The 24827-nt window shown below is 39.2% G+C and overlaps 1 protein-coding gene across 1 annotated transcript in view; it reads left to right on the forward strand.

Annotated features, from left to right (window-relative positions):
- Nucleotides 1-24827, forward strand: part of MYO3A (myosin IIIA) — a 134896-nt gene that overhangs the window by 49205 nt on the left and 60864 nt on the right. The window contains exons 7-16 of the mRNA XM_067291809.1: nt 73-218; nt 1865-1930; nt 2506-2661; nt 14105-14204; nt 16525-16641; nt 18405-18509; nt 18593-18676; nt 20297-20499; nt 22732-22830; nt 22934-23048. Of these exons, the coding sequence (XP_067147910.1) occupies nt 73-218; nt 1865-1930; nt 2506-2661; nt 14105-14204; nt 16525-16641; nt 18405-18509; nt 18593-18676; nt 20297-20499; nt 22732-22830; nt 22934-23048 (1191 nt within the window). The remainder of the gene's footprint in view (nt 1-72; nt 219-1864; nt 1931-2505; nt 2662-14104; nt 14205-16524; nt 16642-18404; nt 18510-18592; nt 18677-20296; nt 20500-22731; nt 22831-22933; nt 23049-24827) is intronic.

Genomic DNA, 24827 nt, shown 5'->3' on the forward strand with positions numbered 1-24827 from the left:
TGTGGCTGTGCTGTGCTCTTAAGTTTACATATATGACCATCCAGTGACCACCCTAATCTTTTACTCTAACAGGTGATTGCCTGTGAGCAGCAGCTAGATAGCTCCTATGATGCCAGATGTGATGCATGGTCACTGGGTATTACTGCGATAGAGTTGGGAGATGGAGATCCACCCCTTGCTGATTTGCACCCTATGAGGGCACTCTTCAAAATACCAAGGTAATATCTTGATGTGTTTATTTCTTGCCCAGCTAGTTTGAACTTTTCTACTTAACTGTTACATCCTTCACGCTTAGACTATGTAAATATGTACAGCTTCTTCATATTGTTGTGAGTTAGGAGAAGGTTAGAAATACTTTGTCTAGATGTATTTTCTGCAGACTCTGCTTTAAGCATGTGCACACATGCAGAAGTTCAGAGCTGATTGTGGCTACATTCAAGAAAAAGCCCTAAAGCCTTCCCCTACATGGACTTCTGCCAGTATAAATGAGCACAGGATTTGGCTGAGTTCCGTATCCTCTGTTAGAGAGAATGTGTTATGATAGAAACGCACAGTCTGCCAGTGCGCTGAACAGGCCTCACAATTGTCCCCAAGATTTATGCTACATCCCTTGAAGTAGAGTGTTGTTCCATCCCTCACAAACCAGCAACATGTGCTGCTTCTGCCTCTTCCAATGTTACTGTCCTCCGGCAGTGTATCTAGCTACTTCTTTTGAGCTTTCTTTGAAGCTGGAGGTAAGACTACCCAAAGTGCCACTTACAGCCTTACCAAGGACCTCAGTCTCAAAGACAATAGGTATGATCATACAGCAGTTTGTGGATTTCACTCTAACCATTGAAGTAGTTAGTACCACAATAGTTGAGACCTTGTAGTAGATGAGTGCTTCATGTCCTTTTCAGGAAAGTTACCCAAATTAGTTTAAATTACTTTCAGCTGTGGCTTAAGAAAACTTGGCTCAATTGGCACTGGAGCAGAGCAGAAGCGCTCTTCTCACCTTCCCCTGCTAGGGAAGAAGCAGTGACAAACTGCTGTGGTCAGTAATTTCAGCTAGGCCTTCAAGAAGACATCTGGCTTATACCCTTACAAATATTGGGTATCTGCCCTTTCTGCCTTGGAGCAAATGTAAGATCGATTCCTTTTCACTTCATTAAGTAAAACACGAAAGTGCTAGAGTGCATGCAGCACTTGAAGAAAAGTAGCTATAAAGATTGATCAGAAATAGACAGAAAAAGAGTCACATTATCTATAGAATTTTGGGTTTTTTTTGCATTTGTGACTACACTCAGTGGAAATAGCACCTTTATTTGAAAGGAGGAAGACTGTAAAAACAATCTGAACCAAACTAACACCTGAAATAAACAGCTGTAACAACTGAAAAGGAGGAAGTAGTATTTATTTACAGTACATATGTATTTAGTCTTTCACTTGACTTCTGATTATCTTCTGATGAAATAATTAATAAAGACCTAGTTCAATCTGATACTTTGTTCAACAGGCTGATTAATGCAGTAATTTCTGAGAAAAACTTAAAACAGAATTTCTTAAGGAAATTCTGTTTAAAAGGTGTATGGTTTCAGTTTTGAAAAGAGAAAGGGGTTGTTAGTTTTATTTCCTTTTACTGATTTGATTAAAAAGTTATAGTAATTCTTAGCTATGTTTGTTGGATCATCTTGATGCTACTTCTCCTTGTTAGTTATGTAATGCAGGAGAATCAATAATATATTGTATCAGCTACCCATGCTCCTTTTTCCAATGGAAATATTTTTTTTTCAGTGCCCCTTCTAAAATTCATTACTCAACCTGCATTCTCATGTTGTTTTTGTCAAGTGAGTAACTTAACTTATCATCATACTGGCCTTTGCAGGAATCCACCTCCAACATTACAGCAGCCTGAACTGTGGTCATCTGAATTCAATGACTTCATTAATAAGTGAGTAAGAGCTGAGACCACTGTAGCTGAATATGGAACATGTCTAAATGTCATGTGTAAAGTATCTTTGTATTTTCTATGAAAATCAGTTACTACCAATATTTTACCTTCTTCATTTCCTTAAACTGTAAAAATTAGAAATGTTTGTATCAAGTTTTCATTTTTCCTTTCATTTGTAGATACATAAGAAATATGTTTTTATATTAAGCTTTTGGCAAACTCATGGGCTTCAGGTGAAATGTTCCCACATTGACCTGACTACTATAATATATGAACATGAAAGTTTTAACTGAGGAGTAATCAGCATATGCGCTCCTAGTTTAAAACTCCAGTTTTTAACACACTCAATGTTTCTGATATTCTTGCTGTTTACTAGTTTAGAGAATATTTAGATTTAAAATGCAGTAATTTAACTTCTTGGCCCCATCTGTTCTGTGAAACCTTTCAGTTTTCAGTTTAGAGCTGTTGTGATTAAGATAAATATACTTATTATAGAGTATGAATGAACTACAGACAAGCCTTTTGAAACCTAACAGTGCACCCTGAATGATCATATGCTTTTTCTGCCAGTACAGGTGCTTGACTAAAGATTATGAGAAGCGCCCAACAGTATCTAGTCTTTTGCAGCATGATTTTATTAAGCAAATTGAAGGAAAGGAAAACATGTTACAAAGGCAACTCATGGAATTTATTGATGTTCATCAACAAATGGGAGTCACTGAGAAGGCAAGGTACCTGGATTATTTTCCTTTCAGCTAAAACTAGACCAGTTGGGAGAGTTTTGATACTTTCACGGTTTCAGAATGTTTAGCACTCAGGGAAAGATTCATCTCCCATAACTTTAGCTGACTAAAAAATAGTGAGCATAATCATTGGGGCTCCCCACAGAACCAATGGAAAGAGACAGGTATCGTGATTCACACATGGGATGAGACAATCTTTAGAAGTGCCTCCCGTTTCTCCTGTGACTAAATGCAGATTAGGATCCTAGACTTTCAGAAACCTAAGCTTAGGTGAAATGAATGTCTTGAGTTCTGTTACATATGCATGGTCAGTTAATGTTTAGTTTAAGCAAGTATGCTAAAAAAAAATCAGATCCCTGCAAGAATTGGATGCTACTGACTGAAAACAGAGATAGTGGTACCAGACCTCATTTTGCAAATTTAAAAATATTTTCATAAAAACTCTTATGTCTTACTGAGAAGTTACTTACTTTCTTCAACTAGCATTTAGTAACATCAGTTCTGCAGAAATCACTTAGACTGATGTCTTTTATTTAAAACAACTAAAAATGGCTTGGTTCAATATTGCAATTTAAGAAAAAATCCACTACATCCACTACTAAGTAATGCCTCAGATGTGAAATGTAGTAGAATATTACTATTGATGTATTATTGGTGTGTTTTCTTTTATGCTTCAAGGATGATAGGGTTTTTTTTTTAATGGAACATAAGATTTAAAAAACCATTTTGATATTTTCAGTGGTGTGAGAAGCATAGAAAAAACGTACTAAAACCTGTCACATTTCCTGTTGTATATATTTATGGTAACAATATATACAGAAGTCTTCAGTTCTGACCTTGGAGAAATTTCTGATTTGCTCTTTATCTTTTGAGGATAATAATAATAAATATATTTCTAAAAAAATTGTGATTTTAACTTTTTTTGGACTGAGTAGAAGTGTATGTGGAATAAGTAGTAGTTTCTCTTGTCTGGCATTTCAGTAAAAACTTATGCAGTTGGCTTAAATTTAAGCCTCAGGCTGGATTTGTATGTTCTACATGGCACAGAACTGCCAGCTGCTTAATTCAGAAAGATTCTGAAACTGAAATAAGCTCATCAGATGTCAGCGCTGAGCATGAAAACAATAGGAACATGTTCAAGACTTTAAATATTTATTTATAAAATCTCAGAAAATGAACCATGGTCAAACATGCCCAAAAACCTAAGCAGTATGAATTTATGTTCTGCTGGCCCTTGTGACACTGGCCCCTTCAATGCTTAAATTATTTCTGAAGATCAGACTTACACTTCTAAGTCAATTAAGCATTTTGAGCACTTTCACCCATTTTGTAGAACTCGTATGTTTGTTTTTTGTCAAGAACAAGTCGTACTCTCTTTCAAAATTATTTATTTTTAATGTACATACTGCATAAAGCAAATTACATAAGCTTTCTTTTCCTGTACAATGCAAACATAAGAAAACTGGCCCAATTTGCTTGTACATAGAGCAATCAAATGGCGCAAGAACAGGATAATCTGTTGACACTTTCTCTGTCCTGTTTAGACTGTCTTTTGTTAACCGGCCACTCTTCTTATGAACCAGGGTATGAGAGAATGTATTGCTATGTGACAAAGCTACCTATGCTTTTACAGTTGATCGAGTTCAAATTCTCCATAAATTTTCCCAAAGCAAGATGGAGTTTTCTCTCAGAAAATAATAATTTATAATATGAGTATGTACAAAAAGTTGTCCTTCTTAAAAATCATACCCTTAATTAAATGGCATGGTTAAACCAGTATTACTTGGTGTATAGTGTCCTTATTTCTGTTTTAGCAGTTTAAAATACTAAAAAGTTGGTCAGTACTAGTATAAATTACATTTGCACTGATTTCACTAAATCTTTTCTTAACTGAGTTCAGTGAGGGTAGTATGAAAGTCTGCAAGTAAAAGTTGCATTTTACAGTCACCGTACATGTTATCACTTCAGCTTTAGTATGTTCATTGATTACATTTGCAGGAGGATTGTCTTTTGTAGCACTGAATGCATGACTAGATTAGTCTTCTCCTAGAAATAGTGAGAATACCCATCTTAATACCCATCTGTTGCCATCTTTGTACAAGCAAGAAAAGCACTCATTATTTTCCTGTAGCTAAAATTGTAGTAAAGAATGTACATCACTTCGCTATAGAAGAAGTTAGAATTCCAAGCCTGTAAAGGAAGTTACTATAGAATGACATTTGGTTTTTCTTCTGTTGAGCTGTAAAAAGATTATACAAACATCTTTTAAGTCAGTAGTCCTACTATTTTTTAAGTCTTTAAATACTAAGTGTATATATCTCCTGACCCTGAATCTGCACTGAGCAAATTGTGTCAGCAGGAGTCTGTATAGAAGTACCATGTAAATCTGATTCAAGGTCAAGACATAGGTAGTGATTAGTCACCTGGAAGAGTCTCATCTTAAAATCTCCTGGTTTCCTTTTTTTAATTATCCTGTTTTGGTACTACTTGTATACTGGTTTGTTGAAGCCCTATTGTGGAATTCCTGAACTTCTATCAGTTGGTGGAAGCAGTCCATATAAATCTCCCTCCTGTTCTCCAGCTCTTGCTGTCTCTCAGTCCGTAATTTGATGGCCTAGCACTCCTATTTGTTGTCATTGGGGAGGCAGGTATTTTAAGGGATGAAAAAATCCCTTCTTCCACTGAGGAGTTCCTAATCCACTATGTATGTAGTGATGTACAAGTGGACATAGCCTATAAACTCAAGAAATTTGGTAATGTGGATTTAAAGTTGAAAGTTCCAGAGAAATCCAATTAGTTTCTCATTATCCATTTCCACACCCCCTCAAAATTTTACTGTCTTAATAAAAAAAATTGTATTTCAAAAGAAAAGAGGAGACTGCCTGAAAGTTAATAGCTGAGGTCCAGTCACTGGGCCTTCCTGGGTGCACTATTGCTCTATCCACATTTCACCCTCTTCGCCTGCTTGCTGAGGTGTAACTTGGCTCTGGTTGTGTTCTACAGTAGTAGTCTGTTGTTGGGGTTGTGATCTTGTGTTTTGCTTGCTAAATGTATCCTCAAATCCAGTCTTTGTGCACCTGCATATGTTTGGGAAGGGTCATATGATGTCTAGCCGTAGTGTGGAGCCACTCTACAGTCACTCCCATTAGCACCATTGTTCCTGTGGTATTTTCTAGCACTTATGAGTCATTGAGGCATTAGGCCATTGCACTGGGTCTTCTGAAGCTCCCCATTATTGTTGCTATCCTAGCAAAGAGGAATGTAGTTTTAGATCATTGTGCTGCATCCTTTCCAAACATCTAGGAAGAGAAACAGAGTCCACCAACCTTTTGAGTAAGTAGGGAGATCTCAACTCAGGTGGTAAAACTTTTAAACTGCAATAGGCCGTAGAGCTGCTCCAGACTTAATGAAGATGAGGTTCCTGAGGACTGGAAGAGAGAAAATGTCACTCCTACTATCTTCAAGGAGGTCAAGAAGGAGGATCCAAGAAACTACAGGCCAGTCAGCCTAATCTTGGTACCTGGGAAGGTAATGGAGCAACTAATCCTGGATACTATTTCCAGACACATAAGGACAGGAAGATGATTGGGAGTAGTCACATGGATTTTTGAAGGGGAAATGGTGCTTAACCAACCTGATAGCCTCCTGTGATGGAGTGACTGACTTGATGGATGAGGGGAGAGCAGTGTATGTTGTTCACTTTGACTTTAGTGGGGCTTTTGACAGTCTCCCATAACATCCTTGTAGATAAGCTGATAAAGTGTGGGCTAGAAAAGTGGTCAGTGAGGTGGATTGAAAACTGGCTGAACTGTTTGTCTCAGAGGGTTGTGATCAGCAGCACGAAGTCCAGCTGGAGACTAGTTCCTAGTGGTATATCCCAGCGGTCAGTACTGGGGCCAGTACTGCCTAAAAACTACGTTAATGACCTGGACAATGGGACTGACTACACCATCAGCAAGTTGACAGGCAATGCAAAACTGGGAGGAGTGCTTGATACAACAGCTGATTGCGCTGCCATTCAGAGGGACCTCAACAGGCTGGAGAAATGGGCCGAGAGGAATCTCATGAAGCTCAGCAAAGGGAAACACCAAGTTCTGCACATGGCGAGGAATAACTCCATGCACCAGTACAGGCTGGAGGCTGATTGGCTGGAAAGCAGCTTTGCAGAAAAGGCCCTGGGGGTGCTGGTGGACAACAAATTGGATATGAGCCAGCAATAAGTCCTTGCTGCAAAGAAGGCCACCAACCTCCTGGGCTACAATAGGCAGAGTTTTGCCAGCAGGTGGAGGGAGGTGATCCTTCCCCTCTTCTCAATGCTAGTGAGACATGTGTAGTGCTGTGTCCTGTTCTGGGCTCCACAGTACAAGACAGACATGGACATACTGGAGTGAGTTCAGCGAAGGGCCACAGAGATGATTAAGGGACTGAAGCATCTCTCAAATGAGGAGAGGCTGAGAGTGCTGGGACTGTTTAGCTTGGAGAAGAGAGGGCTCTGGGGGATCTTATCAATGTGTATACATACCTGATGGGAGGGTGCAAAGAAGATGGGGCCAAACTCTTCTCAGTGGTGCCTAGTGAAAGGCCAAGTGGCAATGGGCACAAATTGAAATACAGGAAATTTCTATTTAAACATACAAAGCACTTTTGTACTTTATGTGTGATCAAACACTGAAATAGGTTGTTCAGAAAAGTTGCAAAGTCTCTGTCCTTGGAGATATTCAAAACCCAACTGGACATGGTCCTGGGCAACCTGCTCTAGCTGACCCCTGCAGGGTGGACCAGATGATCTCCAGAGGTGCCTTCCAACCTCAAGTATTCTGTGATTCTGTGATGCACACTAAATGTGTTTAACTTGTGGCTTTGCTGCTTAGCATTTGGCTCTCACTGAACTGTAAATTCATTGTGAGCAGAGTCATTTTCACCACGAGGGCCCTGGGCTTCAGTAGCAATTGCCTGTATCATGGGTATGGCAAGAAAAGCCTATTTCAGTGCACAGCATCACAAAATGGTGTTTGCCTGTTTGCCTCTTTTCAGAGTAGTTCATGACTCGTAATCATCTTGATACTTCTTTTCCTCAGTCTTTTCAAATTGATGAACTACCAACTCATAGAAAAAATAATTTCCATTACATACTGGTAGGATGATCTTGAGGTTTGTACAAGGAAATTTCACCCCATATCTGTTACTCCAGTCCTCAGGACCACCTAGCTCTTTATGTACAGTATTCCAATTCCTTTCTGTATTGATGATGACACAAAAAGCACGATGATGGCATTTATTCTGGGATCTTTAATAAAAATATAGGAAAAATTCTATCATGAAGATGCAATAACCTTATTTAAGCCTGATAGTTCACCTTTTGACACTGCTTAATTTTCCCCTCCTTTTTAGCCAATCCTTCAATCACATACTTATAATGTGACTCTTATAAGTCCTATTGTAGCTATTAAAATTTATAATTGGTAATTGAAATAATTTTTAGCTGTGAGTGATGCAGCATGTACCCCAAAACTATTCTAAAAGTACACTTCTTGCTAGGCCAAGTGAGAAAAAAATTGCATTGTTAAGAGTTTTACTTTCCAACAGAAATAGCTGTCTTTGAAATGGCCTTCAGAACTGTCGCATTTACACCTGACAGTCAGGCTTGTAATACTTGTGTCTTGAGTTGTTTAGCTGTCCTAATCTTAACTGCTTTTACAATAATATCTGCAGAAATATGCAGTGATTAGTACAACTTGTATTTCCTGGGAATTATGACTCATTTGAGAATGAGCTGCATACATGAGGGATATTTCCCGCACCTAGATTTCAGCAAGTGACTCTGGTCCCCAGTTTAAGAGGCTGATCTTCATAAGCCCTCTAAATAAATATAGGAAAGAGACTCATTCTGCTTCAAAGTGATTCAGAGCAAGGACTTTTGGGTGAGCTGAATTACCCTGCTAAGAGTTTGTCCTGCATTGACCATATAGGGATAGCACTGAAATCTAGTGACAAGATGTTGAACAGCTGCTCTGTTTAACTATTTGGAAACATCAGGGAGGTAAGTTCATAGTAACATGCTTAAAGGTGGTTGTCAATTTATTCACCAATATTAAAAACAGGGAGAAAACTACAGTTGCCTTCCATGGCTTTTCTTGATTTACAGCCCAGGCTTGTGTGGCTTATTTTCTGGGTGTTCTCTCCCTCTCTCTCTGACTCATCCTGCCAGTTGAAATCAGCTGATAGCAATCCCTCCAGCTAAGCTCTGCAGAGCAGGCTGTAGTGTAGAGTAGGAGATCACCACAGTAGCTTGGCAAAGGCAATAAGAGCAGCAGAGTAAATTAGCTCACAGAGTCACAGTGCTGAGTTGGTCAGGGTCATCATATGAAATCTGTAGCAAAGCAGGGGATTAAATATGAGATGTTGGAGTTCCAGGCTAATCCTTGAACACTTCAAGCCACTTCTTCCTCTACCCTGTAACTCAATGTGAACTTTGTTATACCAACAAGGAGAAGGAATTCCTGCTTTGAGGACACTCCTATGTAGGATGGCTATGCTACAAACAGCTCTTGGGTTTTAGAAGCAATACAGAGTATCTGGCAACACAGACCTCAGAGTAAGTAGGTCTCCAATCTCACATGCTCCTAGCATATACACATCTCTTTAGCAGGTTAGGAATGTGGTTCCAGTTTCTTTCCAGGACCTTCTGGGAGGAATTCTCTGCAACTGCTATTTTACAGTAGCATCAGTCAACTTGTTGAGCAACTGATTTAGCCTGCAGGCAGGATGCCTCATGGCATGGCTCACTTTAGGAGCTTCCGCACACTCTTCTCAGTATGATGCTGAACTTAGAGTATGGCCCTGGCTCATGAGGGCAGTAAAGAACCAGTCCCAAAGAGTCCTTTTAGAGATGTCCTATTTGCTCAATTAAAAACACATATTTTTCCCTGAGATTTGTCAGGGATACAGTCATTTCTTGAGCCTATTATAAAGGACCAGTAGTCTGCATTTTTGCAGAGTGTGGTACACCAGCACAGACTTTGGCAAACAGACTGTACTGAACAACACATGACCCAACTGGCCAGACATGGGCCACCCCTGAACCGAAAGCCCTGTGGCTCTGTTTGGCAGCGCTGTTCTCTCAACAAGATTGCCTATATTAAGCTTGAGCACAGCTCCATCAAACTGGAGCTCACGCTGTGAAATCTCTTAAACACAGAGTGAGCACAGCTCTGGCTGTAAAACATTGTGCAGACATAACTGGAATCTATCAATACATTTCGCCAAGTTCAGGTACAGATTTTACATAGATATATTAATAGAGTTTTATTTCAGCATATTTCAACAGACTCATCTGTTGCAGATGGAATTTTGATTTTAAAGGTGAATTAAGATTGCTCTGTGCAGCCTCCAGAAAAAAAGAACAGCAATGACTGATCCTGTACAGATTTCACTGTGTTGCTTCTTTTCTGTTCATCACTTACAATGATATTTGTAACTGCTGGGGGAGTACAGCTGTTCCCACCTTCATGTTACAAAAAAACTTGATTATTTTTAATGTCATCTTTACCGCCAGACTAAGGCCAGCCCTTTTCTTGTCACTTCTTAGTCTATAGATGATTCTCAAACCAGTTTTGGCAGAGAGTTCAACAGGGCATCGTGAGTCACACTTCCTTTTTCATGGTATTTTTGGAACTATCAGAAATCTTTTAAATACATTCTGACAAATTGAGGAAGAAAAAGCTGCAGTTGCCTCATTTTGATTTGATTGAATCTTGAAAGATAAGGATGAGGGGGAGGGGTGTATAGGGGGATTCAAAGAAACAATGCTGCTTTGACTCATTTTTTTAGTCCATACTGGGTTGATATATCTGGCCTTTAGCTGCGTGAATTGCTTGTTGAACATGGCTGTAGGATTTAATGCCTCCAACAAATAATTTCTGAACAAAACAGAGGAACGTAGTTATTTCAGTTCACAATGTCCATGTGTGTGATGATAATGAAATTTCAGCACTGATGTCAACAGCACTGATGTGGTTTATTTTTTAGTGGTTGGAGTTTTAGCAAGTGAAGCAGTATAACTGCCCTTGAGGGTTCTGTGCCCTTTGACAGCAAAGCAGAAAAATATTAGCTGTTCTGCAAAACTGCCTCTGCTGTTCTCTGAAAACAGAAAATATAATCTGGTTTAACAAGCACTAGTGTTCTCATAATGTCAGCTGAACAGGATTATATGAGAATCAATTTTATGTAATTAAACTTCTCTGGCATAAATAGAGATCATTTTCTTAAAAGGGGGGAGAAAATAAAATGTTCGAAAACAAAAAAACCTCCATGACTGGAGTTTTCCCCTCCCTTCCTGCAAAGCAGTTGTTACCTTCCTACATTAAATGAAAAATGGTAGTTGAAACAAATCTTGGGAAATATCACTCTTTCACTGATGCAGTTAGATTTTAAAAAAATGTGCATTTGGTGTGTGACAATTCCACCAGAAATGGAAAACATAACTTGACAGATGTCTTGTTTTGGGTCTTTCTTGGGCAAAGGAAAAATAGAACAGCAGAGCTTAAAACAATACTGCAGTTCCCCCATCTTTCCCTCCTGTCCGTGTCAATAGGTCCTTCTCAAAGTCACGCTAATATTAGATGCATCCTCTGACGCAAAATGACCTTCATGCAGGAACTAAAAAGAATTTGCTTCAACTGTTCAAATGTAAATTTTAAAGTGACTCTGTTAAAAAGGATGGAGGTATGAATAGAAATATGGGTTGTAAAGGGGAGAGATTTCTGTGTAGGGGTCAGGATTTTGTCTGCAACTCTGGTTTGCATGCAGTAAAACATCCTTTAGCTGGTAAATGCAAATCAAGAAGCAGCAGACCACACAAGGTTGAAGAGTTAATTTAAATCTTTATATTACCAAATGCTATTTAATACAATCTGGGGGCACATAAAACCAAACATTGTCTCACAGTGTTTTTGCAAAGATACAGTACTACCAGGGCAGCTCTTGCAGTACAAATGGATTCTAAAGGAAAAGGAAAGAATTCCAAAAAAAGACTGGACCTAGGAGAAGTGTAATTGCTTTACATCAAACCCATCCCTCTGGATGCTACTTGTCTGTATTCCTGTGTGTTTTCTGCTTCAACATATTTAAACACATACCAAATTACAACCCAGTTATGGATTTATTGGAGCAAAAGCAGCCTCTTGTTTACACACATGTACAGACCTCTCTTCCTAAATATTTCCTTGTCTAATAGCATTGCTATTATGGAAATAGGCCCATGTATTGCATGTTCTGTGTTGCAAGGCAGTGATGAAGCTCTGGTGCTGTATTACAACTGCTTTTTACCTCTGTCACAACCTTACCATCATCCTTACCACTAAATCTACAACTAGCTTTTTGTCCTGTATTAACTACTGAAGGAATGACAGTATTTGGAAACTGATTGCTTTCCCATGCAACTCCAGGGTCACAATGATTGACTGACTGAGAGTGGTCTGCAAAATATCTGGGGGTAAAACTGGCAAGACTTGATCCCTTCCTTCCACTGGGGGAATGTAGACCCTGTGGGACCACATTGTTCATTGTGCGTCCTTAGCCTCCACGCTGGGTGCTGGTCTGGTCTGTTGGCACAGAGAGCATGGAGTGGTGTTGGATCTTGCAGTGATGTCTTACCTGTTCATGACTTGAAATTAAGGTTGCAGAATTAGTCAGTTGTGGTGGGTCTGGACCTCCTGCCTTTGCACTATGGACAATGGAAAGACTCCAGTGGTACCTGGCACCTGCCTAAGGGAGGAAGAAACTGCTCCGTTACTGGCACCAGGCTGAGGATGAGTCATTCTCTCACCCTCAGGGAATGATCATTATAGTCAAGAGAAGTTGCAAAAAGTGCTATATGAAGTGCACATGTGCCTGCACTTCCATCATTCTGATCTTGATGGCACTCATAATTTGGGAGGGCATCATTTGTGCTCTTTTCTTCCAGCCCCAGTGCAGTCCTGGGGAGCACTGTTGCTAAGTGAGTGCCTGCTTGCCTTTCTGCATCTGCATCCTGCATCGGTGAACTGAAGCAGCACCCATGAAGTGGGTATTGTTAGTGGAAGAGATACAACTCATTAAACTCTGTAGTAGATCTTACCATGAGGGTTCAGGAGGCTCTTACCCTGTCCTGTCAGTGTGATGATTATTCATTGCAGCTTTCCACCTTGGTGCAGCTGCCCTCCTTCTCCTGTCCTGTGTTCACTGTATATTAAAGGTCTTGCCTGGGTAGAAAACACCTGTCTGCTTTCACTCTTGCCTTACATACAAATGCCAAAATTAAATAAAGGGTTTCTCGTGTCTGGAGTCAAGGTAAAAAGTGATAGTTTTTCACATACCACAGTCTCACTGCTATCTCAGTTTACCAAATTACACACTCCCTGCGTGTTTGAGAGCTGCCTTTCTACATACAGTATCCAGGGGAGCAAGGTCATATCAGGAGGTCTGATTTACATAGTAGTGTTTCTGTGCTTATGTTTTACTACACATCTCAGCTTGAATTAGTCTGTGAACTCTGCTGTTAGTCTTCCAATTTTCCTTTCCCTGATTTTCCCCCATCTCTTAAAGCAAGTATAAGTAACATGAATTATGAATCTTGCCTTTGCTACTGTTTTCCCTTTTTTAACAATGCCTTTTCTCATGGATAGAGAATAATCCAATTATTTGGGAATTTTCTGGCTAATTTAGATAAGACCACATAAGATTCTTTTGTTTGATTAAAAGAAAAAAAGAAAATTTCACTTTAAGTCAAACTTTATTGATGTTTCATCATGATAAGAAAAGGTTTTGAAGTTTTGAAATGTTTCCTTGTTTTGCACAATTTTTTCTTGTAGAATCCAAGAAAATTCTTAGTCAGTATGTATTTCACTTACTCTAGTGGTTCTGTAGCACTTAACTGCTGTGTGACCATCTCAGCCGGGCTTTAGAGCACTGTCCTTACTGACCTGGGAATCTTTCCATTCTAAATGCTTCAGCTACATCATTCTTGCCATACTATTCCATTGTACACCCCTAGTTTTTTCCTATCCAGAATGTTGATTTGAGTCATTTTTCTTTTTCTAGGCAAGTGCCAGAGTTTGTCTCTTCTATGCTTTATAACTATTGTTTTTTTTTCCCTGTACTGCATACCTCCTGTCCTGCAGCTGATGCAGGGATGTGATCATGCAGGAATCTGTGCAATGAAAAAGTTCTTCATGGTATCAGTTGTGGGATCAGACTGAATTTTCAATGGTCAAATCCAAATGTACCACATTAAAATATTTTATCCTGTCCTGTTATTCAAACATTCATGTGTTTGAGTTCAGAACAATGGAAACCTGGAATGTTCTGACTGAATTGCTTTCAAGATGTTTACAGATGCAAGCTCTACTCTGGATTTTCTTACATCAAGAAGTTGTATGTCTTTCTTTTCTAGATTTGAACGTATTCATACAAAGAAAGGGAACTACAGTAAGTCACTAGTTTCAAACCAGGAAGAGGTAGATGATTTAGCAACCTTGGAAGTACTGGATGAGGTAAGACACTTACATTTTTCAAGGTTTCCTGAAAAGTGGGGGGATCAGGTATTAAAATATATTGGTGGACTGTTGATTTTCAAGTTCAGCTATGCTGTCCCACTTTTACTGTGTAAGTGTACAATGGCATTTTACCAGTTTATAGCAAACTTTTTAGATGAGATTTGCTGGAGCGGTTTCAACTCAATGCTAAAACATCCTCTGCAGTTAAAGCCTCGGAGTGTGCAGTGTTACAGCACCATTTGGTTAACTGGATCTATACCACTAGATTTTATTCCAGCTAAATATCTAGTTGGCAATGATCTGTTAACTTGAAATTGGTCCAGCTTCAAGAACAAGCACCTTTTCACATGTTGCTTGGACATCTAGAGTTGTCCTGAACTAGCTTTCTGTAACCTCCTAGGTTGGGTTCTCTCTGACTTTGGTGTGGAAATCCATTGAGATCAATTTATGTCAGCTGAGGCTTGTGACCTGACAGTGCCTTCTGTTGATAACAAAAATTTTGATACAAATCTCACTGGTTTCTCCAAGTCTGAAAAGGAGTCCACTGTGAGCAGGGAAGCACGCATGAAGGAGGAGGGAAGTCCGCTGTGGTTATAGCTTTATGCTTCAAAACCAGAAAGAAGAATCAGGCCACAGCACTTTATCTGCAGGTCTTAGAGTCATCAGCAGTTGCAAGCGTCTATCATCCTTCCTCTACTGAGCTGTCCATGGACTGATACAGGCTATAATTCACATTCTCTATTTGTAAAACTTTTTGATATATTGCATTTTTGTCAGTCCAGAATACTAAAAGTGGCTCTTGACATGGTAAACTGCATAATATTCACAGCCCTCAGGGCACTTTGCATCTTTCAAGAGCTTGTTAATAGTAGCTCAATCTTTCATTAATAGTAGCTGAACTAATCCAGACTTTTCCTCTACTGCACAAGGCTCAGATATAAGCATTTTTTATATTAGGAATAGCCATTTGCTAGCAATACTGGCTTTTATCTTTTGCCGTAAAGCGTATAAACAAGCTGAGCTAAAGAGAAGCCAGAAAACAAGACAAGCCCGAAGTATATCCCATCTCCTCAGAGGTGGAGCATTCTCAGGAAAGTCCTCAGGAAGCCTGCCTCCTCAAGGCGTCATTTGACTATGTGATATTTTTGTAAATCCAGTCCAGTTTATAACCCTGTTCACATATAAATGGCAGCTTCTCAAAAGTATCTCCCTCATTCAAAATCTTCTTTCAGTTTAAGTAGCCCCACCAGAGGAGCAAAGCAGGAGGCCTTCTAGGATTTTGGCGATAGGTGCAAGAAATTACCTTAAAAAGGGCAGACCTTCCCCTAACAAAAATTTGTTAATGTAAATCTGGTCATGGCCAAAAGCAAGGTATGGTTCAGAACCAGAACGGGAAGATTTTATCAAGTCAGTAGAAAGCTTAAAACTAGGGTTTCGTTCTTATGTTTTCCTATGAAGGTAATGTAACGTTTGCAGCTGCTGAGGATTCAGGTCCCCACTGCATTAAGCAAAACACAACACACATCACTGTGAACAGATGGAGGTGGAAGGAAAGCAATGTTTTTTGTATTCCTCTGATGCTTGTGGTTCTGCTCTGATGGAAATAAGGCTTAAGCATTTTCATATGTAACTCAGAATAGTCTAAGTGCTGCTCTGAATTTCTTCAGCCAGAGCTATTGCCTGTTTTGATTGGAAAGCTTACCAGGCAATTTCACCCCAGCTCTGTATGTAGAAGAGGTTGAGGAAAAGTACATCAAGAAGTTTAGTATGCCACTAATGGGCCCCTCTTCTTTCTTGTTTTAGGGAGCACTTGCTTTGCAGCATCAAAGAACAGTCACAACAGAGACTGGTTGTTAATATTGTTAATATAGAAACATATTTATCTACTTACACGGGTGGGATTCAAACAGTTGAACATCTGTGACTTACAGTAACTGAGAGTAATCTTAGAGAAGCTGCAATGGCAGATAGGAATTTAAGCATATAGCTCTTGCCTGATGAGTTACATGAAGTTGTAGAGTTAGAATTTAAGACAGGACTATCACATAAAAACCTTTGATTAGTTGAATTAAACACTACTTATTAGTTAACATTTCTGTAGCCACTTGGAGATCTGTAAATATGTATTGTTCAAAGTTGGTCTGGACACAAGAAATTATGAATGCCAGTTTGAAAGTATCACTCACTTGTGATCCAGACGATATGTATTCCTGACCATTAGTATCTTCCCTCTCTTTCCCCCTCACTCCTCTGTTTTATATATTTTCCTAATACTCTTTTTTCCTGAGAAACAATATTCCTATTCTTTCTCCATCAGAATACAGTAACAGAGCAGTTGCAGAAGGGTTATGCCAAGGATCAGATCTACACATATGTAGGGGACATCCTCATTGCTGTCAATCCATTTCGGAACATAGACATCTATTCTTCACAGGTGTGAAAGTCTGGGTTTGGTTTTCTTCTTCTACTCGTACTGATTTCCAGTAAAATATAAATGTTCATGCTAATTATGAAGTAATATTGTTCTTGAGGATTTATTTGAGTTTACTCTGAACAACAGAATTACCGATAGGATTGCCCCTTCTGTAACATGCTGGCACACGTCCTTATATGCTGAATTTCAGCCTAGGAATGAGACACTGCTGGAAAAGGTCCATCTCAGGTACATGAGGTTTACATCTACAGTGTAGAACATGTCTACATCATGTCTAAAGTTTAGATAGCTACCTCTGAGCTAGTCATCCATTATAATTAATAGATAGAAAAAAAGAATGTTGAGGTCATTGTTCTGCCAACTTTCATCTTTGATTTTAGGATGAGATAAACTGCACCTAAACTTCATGAGCTATGTTGACTTAAAACCTCACTAAGTGTAAAGGAAGCCAAGGGCAACTAGTTCAGAAGTAACGTGTGTACATATCTATACATTTATACAAGTGGATCTTGCCCACTCACATAAACATAAATATGAAGTGTTACTCACATAAATACTCTTACTTATGCAAAAAGAACAGTGAAGGTCATCATGAACTCCCCAAAATGCTGGTCACATTGTTTACTAAAGAGTTATGTGCTAACACACTGCACATCTGAAAGAGGACTTGATTATCATGTTTACCTTAGTTTTACAGGTGACTGAAGCAGAGTTGTTGCTGGTTTACATCAGCGTTAACCAAAAAAAAAAAAAAAAAAGGTAGCTCTAATGTTGTGTACTGAAGAGAGACCTTTAAGGAAGCAGAGTATTTTGTCCTCCATGGTGTGTTGTTCTGAAATGGCAAGAGACTTGTACAGGTTATCCTGTCTTATAGCTGGAGAGAGTCTTAAAATAGCAAAATGGATGCCATTCTTTCACTCAAAATAGGGAGGTCGGTATATCTTATGTGTACGACAGAGAGGCATCTTCTGAAGAATCTCTTTGTAAAGGTTGCCTAGCTGAGATGTGGTCACACTGGGTAAAATAGTATGTCCTTCCCTGCCTCCCAAACAGGAAGATGTCAGGCCACACAGACCATTCTCGTGCAGCATCAGTAATTTGGCTTTACATGGCTGCATGGCTCGGGGGAGAGAGGGAGCATTCCTCCTCCTCCACTTCCCAAGGAGAGCTTCTACACTGAGACAAATGACCAAAGTGGAAGCTAGGGGGACTTCCTCCTGAGAGCTAGGGAAGCCATAGCTATTTATCTATTAGACAGTTCACAGAAGCGACTCTGTAAAACTTTAACTTCTATGAAGTTGCCCCCCAGTATACAAAAGGTGACTGATATGAAAGCCTGGGTCTTATTAAATTTGCCATTATTTATTAGCAGTTACTGCAGCTGCAGAAAAGGTCTTCTCTAAGTTTTACCATCAATATCATTCAAAAATGCTACGAGGATGTGAAAGGCAAATAGAATGAAATTATAAGTAGGTCCCTTATGTCTGGTAACTAATTTTTGCTCTAATTGAGTTTCATAGCATAGGCAGGGTTGACATGATACAAAATTGTGCTTGCTCTTTTTTAGTAGTTCTTCTAGTACTAAATACATACAGATCCATGGCATAGTTAGTTCAGTAACAGGACACTCAAGTGAAGAACATCACTGCTGTCAAGCTCAGCATGCTGTGCACTATTTGGAAAATAGAACAAAATCTAGTGAAATAGTTCAAAAGGAGGTGTCAAGGGGACACAGGTAATATTTTCATTTTTCTTGCACTTAGCATTCCAAACTCTATATTGGAGCCAAACGGACTGCCAACCCTCCTCATATTTTTGCTGTTGCTGATATAGGATATCAGTCCATGGTGACATACAACTCGGATCAGGTAAAGATCAAGTGTCATATTTACACCTTTTTTAGGCTGAGAGATATGCAGTGAGCTCAGACTTATGCTCTTGTCCTCTACAGTGTATTGTTATTTCTGGAGAAAGTGGAGCTGGCAAGACGCAAAGCGCCCATCTCCTGGTTCAGCAGCTCACTGTCCTGGGCAAGGTACGTTTCAAAGGGGATGTGCCTGTGAGGCTTCGATATCTGAGGCCTAATTGACTGAATATAGAGACAGGGCATTGGTAATGGGCCAAGACTGTAATATATTTTTTGAAGTACTTAAGGACAGACTGGAACATGATGATGATCCACCTACCCCTTCCTCCCTCCTGAACTAGGGTCACTTGGAAGTATTCCTGTGAGGAGGTACCCATTGCAGCGAGACCTGTGACTTCTTCATTCTCTGATTGTCTTCAGGTCACCCAAACTGTACTAAATAAAATTATTTTCTAGCTTTCCACCTCCCTCCACAACTAAATTGCTGTCAGTGGGATATGGTCATTCTGGGAAGTGACCAACATAATCGGCTGAATCAAATGCCATTTTTACATTTCCCAAGTCAGCTGCAAGCAAGATGGTCCATCTATATGGGACAGTGCAGCAATAAGCAGATGCTAACATAGATCCTAAAAGCAGGCTGGCCATCTCAGGATGATGAAGCACATGAACTGATTAGCTCTGTTATTGCCACTATGCTCATATAATTCTGTGTGTTATCACTTTCAGCCAGCCATCAATTCTGCAGATTGCTATATTGTGACGCGTTTCATGGTATATACATGCCTTTCTTTCCATATCGTTCACACTAGAATGACTGGCCTGATGATGTGCCTTTTTATTCACAAGTATAGTGGATATCCACATCTGGGTCAGCTTGTGAAAGTCTGGTGTATCAAACGGTAGGTGTATATAAACAGTGGAACATTCAGTGGGAGAAAGAAGACTTTTAATAACTGGTTGCATTGCATTTTGATGCCTTCTTGAGCCTGCAGGAGCATATCTCTCTGAGATCCATGGAAAGGTAGGGACCTGAGCATCTAAAGAGAAAAATTAATTGGTCAGTGTGATTGATGAAAACTCAAAGACTGCATTTGTCCATACTAGGTGAAATCTTTTTTTCCTGTGAAATCATTTACATTCTTTACTTACTTACTGAGACATGCTCAGATGGGCATGTGTGAGCTAGCTCTGAACTTGTTCATGCACTTGCAGTTTCAGTGAAAATGAGGAGAACATGATCTAACACTCACATAGGCATAGTTTAAAGTTGTTAGCTTGTGCCACAGCACCTTTAGTACTGTAGTCATGTATACTAATGAGTTAAGGTACCACAGGTGTGAGATGTGCCTGACCTTGCTAACAGTTGTACTTTGAGGTGTTCGTTCGCTGTAACAAAGCTGCCAGAATGTCAGGTGAGTAGCAGAATAAATAATGAATAAATAATAGTTAATGCCCCCATTCATTCTTTTCTGTACTGAAGCTTATGTCCAGCTTGAGGTATTGAAGTAACCCCATTGAGGTTATGTGCATCGAGCTAAACATGTAGGTGAGGATTTCATTGTGTTGGTTTTGCTCACTGACACAGGAAAGAAAGAAAAAATTCCCTTCAATCTTTCTTTCCCTGTTCAAAGTCTGGTGTATATTCTTAGGTCTAAATGTGAATTTTAAAAATACAAAATAAAAGTCACACTTCATGGTACTGACTATGAATGGAAAGAAACATTTAAGAATGGACATATTGGGATGATTACTGATAACTTTCAGCAAAGTCTTTTTCATAACTAGGCTAATAACAGGACTCTACAGGAGAAGATCCTCCAAGTGAATAACCTGGTAGAAGCATTTGGAAACGCAGGCACTATCATCAATGATAATTCCAGCAGATTTGGAAAATATTTGGAAATGAAATTCACTTGTGGTGGCACTGTAGTAGGAGCTCAGATTTCAGAGTATCTCCTTGAAAAATCCAGAGTTGTCCACCAGGCAGTGTAAGTATAAAAATAATATTTGGAGTTTACAGAGTAGGTCTTGTAATGCAGGAAATTATCTTGGGACAAAACAGAAGGATGAATAAGGTACTGGATTTTTTTCTAATTAATAACGTGAATAGCTTATAAATCTGTAAGCTAACTGAAAAATACTTCCATATTTTTTCATTGTTTATTTCATTATTTAAACAAATCCCATAAAAGGCATGTGTGATATATAAAAAGGATACCGAATGTGTAAAGAATTTAAAACTTTCTAATAGTTTAATTATAAAATTCTTTGTGGAAGTCTGAACCAAGCTTTTAGTATTAATTCATATCTTGGATTAAATGCCTTTATGTTTCCTCTAGTATTATAGCTTTTGTTTGCAAAGTGCTCATTTTTAGTTTCGGAGCACCTAATAAAATACAGTTTAAAAAGTATTATGAACCTGTATACATCCATCTCTCGTGTTTTTATGTATCATAATGCAAAATGATAGAGAAATTAAATGGCGTTTCCAATGAATTTAAATTCTTGAAATGTATTTGCTATCCTAATATATAGTGTATTCAGATAAAAATATTTTAGCAACTCTATTTCTGTCATAATAACAATAGGAAAAATAGAGTTTAGGATAAGGAATTTTGTCACTGATTTAAATTTTACCACTTGCTGATCTTATACTCATTTTTACTCTTGTTATAATTCTGCATGACCTTGTTGCCTGTTGTACCTTTGTGATATAAAACATCTAAGTATCATTTAGAATGATTTAACAGACAGTTTAAAGTTAGAGACAATTTTATGAAATGCTGTTTTTCCCCCATTTGAACACAATCACAGAAACTGCTTTTTCAGAAAAAAAAACCCACTTTTTCATAACTTTTCATGGGTTTGTTCTGTTGCTGTCAGTTGGTGCTTATTTTTAGCAGCATGCTGAAACAGGAGGTCAGCAAACCGTTTAGGTGCCTCAAATGCTGTTTAGGTAGGTGTTTAGATGTCTGAATTCACAGGAAAATGCCACCGAGCTCTGTGTGTGAGGACGCTGTAGGAGGCTGGAGGCTGAAATGTAAACTTCCAAGGGTGCCTGAAGGCTGTTTGCATTCAGCAGTGCATTCACCTCTTCGCTGAGCTCACCGTGTTGTTGGTCCATACGGCCACACCAGTGCAGGGAACTGGCATGTTGGTACTTGTGCTGCACAGGGAGTCTGTTGTGCTCTTTTGGGAGAACATGACTCCCAAACTCATTTGGAGAGTAAGAATGACTTTTTGCAGAAAACCAGTGACTAAATTCCCCAGGAAATGGGAGACCCAAGTTCCAGGCCCACTTCACGCTAAGCAATTTTGAGCCTGCGTCTCCCACCTTTCCAAGGCAATCCACAAACCATCAGGACACAGTGAGGAGTCAGAGGGCACTGAGGGAGCAGGTATGGGGATCAACTCCTGCTCCTTGAATTAATCTTGTTTTCTATCCAGTGATTGTCTACAGTAAAATATGTAAACTAAGTTGGTACCAAACTCTCCTTGTGCAGGGACCAGTGCACTGGGCTCTGAACTCATTTCACAGAAGCATGTAAGTGCTGCAGGAGCACGCACCTCAGCTCATGCAGAACCCAGAAATTTGAGCACAATCCCTTTTTTCCTCTTTCGTAGTGACCAACTTGGACATCTCAGTGTTCAGTGGTGGTTGTGAATTCCCGCCTAAACACCTAGATGTTCTTCATAAAATGCACAAGAACCTTGGGCGTCTGTCCTGGGTTTGAGCACCTAACTTTTAGGCAAAGCTTTACACGTCATAAGGCCCTTAGCTGAGTGCCTACTCATGTGCTTTCCTGGTTCAGGGCTAAAGAACTCAGTAAACATGCTGGACTAAATGAATCAGGAGTGCACAGCTCTCTCATGGGCAGTAGCTTTTTTAAAAATCTGCAGGTTAAACTGCCCAGTTAATCAGAGTGGGTGAGGCAGCATACAGGATCTGACCCAGCATCTACCAACTGCATCAAAGGCAGGGTGGCATTTAGCTGCACAGAGCAGCCACATGGGCAGCTTCAAAACAAACACACTGTGCTACAGCAAGGATGTTCAGTTCACATGAACTTATGAAGTACAGCTGATTTCAGAGCCCTCTGTCAGTTTGCATGAGATGAAAGTCTTGCCTGTTAAAATAACGTTTAATAATAGCATCTATGTCTTCAGTAAATGTAACATTGTTGCATTACTAACCCAGTTTGTTGTTTGTATTTTTTCAGAGGAGAGAAAAATTTCCATATTTTTTATTATATTTATGCTGGTCTTGCAGAAAAGAAAAAATTGGCACATTATAAATTGCCAGAATATAGACCTCCCAGGTAATGCAGTTTATTTTTACATAAATTGATTACTAAGAATTGCAGTGTTATTGAATTCTCTGTCTCATTTACGTTCTAACTTTGTGTCTGTCAACTCTTTCAGATATCTGCAAAATGATCATTTCAGAATAATGCAAGATTTTATGAATAATAGCTTTTATAAATCCCGGTTTGAGTTAGTTGAACAGTGCTTCAAAGTCATAGGTTTTACACTGGAGGTGAGTGTTGATAAGCCTATTTATTTTTTTCTTTATTTATTTATTTTATTTTTGAACTTTAATAGGTACCTTGCTCAGGAGAAACTTACATAAAACTTTCAAATAATCTCCCTTGTTATTTTTCTTCCTTTAGCAGTGTTTATGCTTTAGGATATTGCATACTCAATTTACTGTTATATTACTACATTTAATTTTTGAAGGTATCAAGGCATTGATAAACTAATAGAATGGTATTAGTCAACAAGATGTTGAAATCAGTGAACACAGCATAGCTGAGTAATGGGGGCAAAAAGCTTTTGCAAATTAAATGCATAGAAAACAATGTTGTGACTATTTGTTAGCCTATAATTTAGGCCTGTGAATATGAGCCTTATCTCTTTTTTAAGTTGAAGTCCATGGTGAGAGTTTTAAAAATTCACTGAGTTGTTCCAAGTTTTGATGAATTCAGTGTATTTTCATGACGTCAGGGGCAAAGTTGAGTGAAGTTTTCACTTCCCTTTAGGGTGAATCTGAATGCTGAACATAAACTGAACCCATTCTTTCTTTATGATCTCATATCATCACTCTGCTGGCCATTGAACCCCTCTCATCAGTCTGTATTTGTTATAATTACAGTAAAAAACAGGCCTCTGGAATTCTGAGCTAGGATGCAGGGGAAGGAACCCTGCACCCATCTTGCACACTTGTTCTCGCTTCTTAGGAGAAGTGATGCTTCACAGCTGTAGTTTACCATTGACTTTATTACTCACAAACAGTAGTGGGAGTATGATCCATGCAGTATCTCTGAAATACAGCATTAGTGCTGCAGGCTGCATATGTTTTGGTTTCTTTGAGAAAACTGTATGTTCTATGGAGCTTTTCTTGGAAAACTACTCATTTTAGTTAAAAATTCCCAGCTTCTTTCAATGTAAATCTTTGAACTTTTATCAGAACAGATTTATTCAGCTATCTGCTCCTCAAGTTCTGTCAGTTCTGTCACAGCACAGAAGACCTTGATAAGCCCTAATTAATACTGTGTAAAGCAGCAAGTCTGTTTGCACTCCCTTTTCTTTTGTTCAGTTTGATGGATAGCAACAACAAAGGATTGATACCCATCCAAAAGAGAAAGAGACTGTCCTTAGATTTTGAAGATCCAGTTAGAGTTGTGTCATTGGCCACGATATGCACTCCTAGCATATGCATCTTCATTTGACTAACTCAATAAGCCACCATGTGGTTAGTCAGTGAAAAACTGTTTACCTGTAGACTCCTCACAGTCTCAGACCTAGGTTGAGTACCATAAGCAAGTGAATTCTGATAATGTGTGAGCCCTATGCATGTTAGCCCCGTCTTACATTCTCCACAGGTAAATTAGCCTGTCTGAGACTGAGTGATTGATTGCAAGAGTGAAGGAGTAGAGAAGTCTTTCTCCCCATTGAGGTTCCAATACAGGATACAAGGCAACTGTACGGGACTGTATGGGTTTTCCATGTAAATCTCTCAAGAACTGTGAAGGAGGCATTGCCTTCTCTGCTTCCAGAGCAGCTAGCAGAGAAGGCTGCCAACAGCAGAGGAATGGTTGACTTGTTTCCGAATGGTGGCAGCAGTCTGATGAGTTCTTGGACTGTGCCTGCATAATGCTTCCCAGCACTTCCAGGTGAACTCATGTTGTCCACAAGGTGGAGCGGTGGCTATTTGCCAAAAATCAAAGTGTGTTTGTGCAGACACTGTTTCCTTCCAGTGAGAGAAAGATACTGTATCTCTACTGAATCTATGTCTATCTAATCTATAATCTAGCTA

Source organism: Apteryx mantelli, chromosome 2 (genome assembly GCF_036417845.1).
Source record: "Apteryx mantelli isolate bAptMan1 chromosome 2, bAptMan1.hap1, whole genome shotgun sequence".
NCBI lineage: Eukaryota > Metazoa > Chordata > Aves > Apterygiformes > Apterygidae > Apteryx > Apteryx mantelli.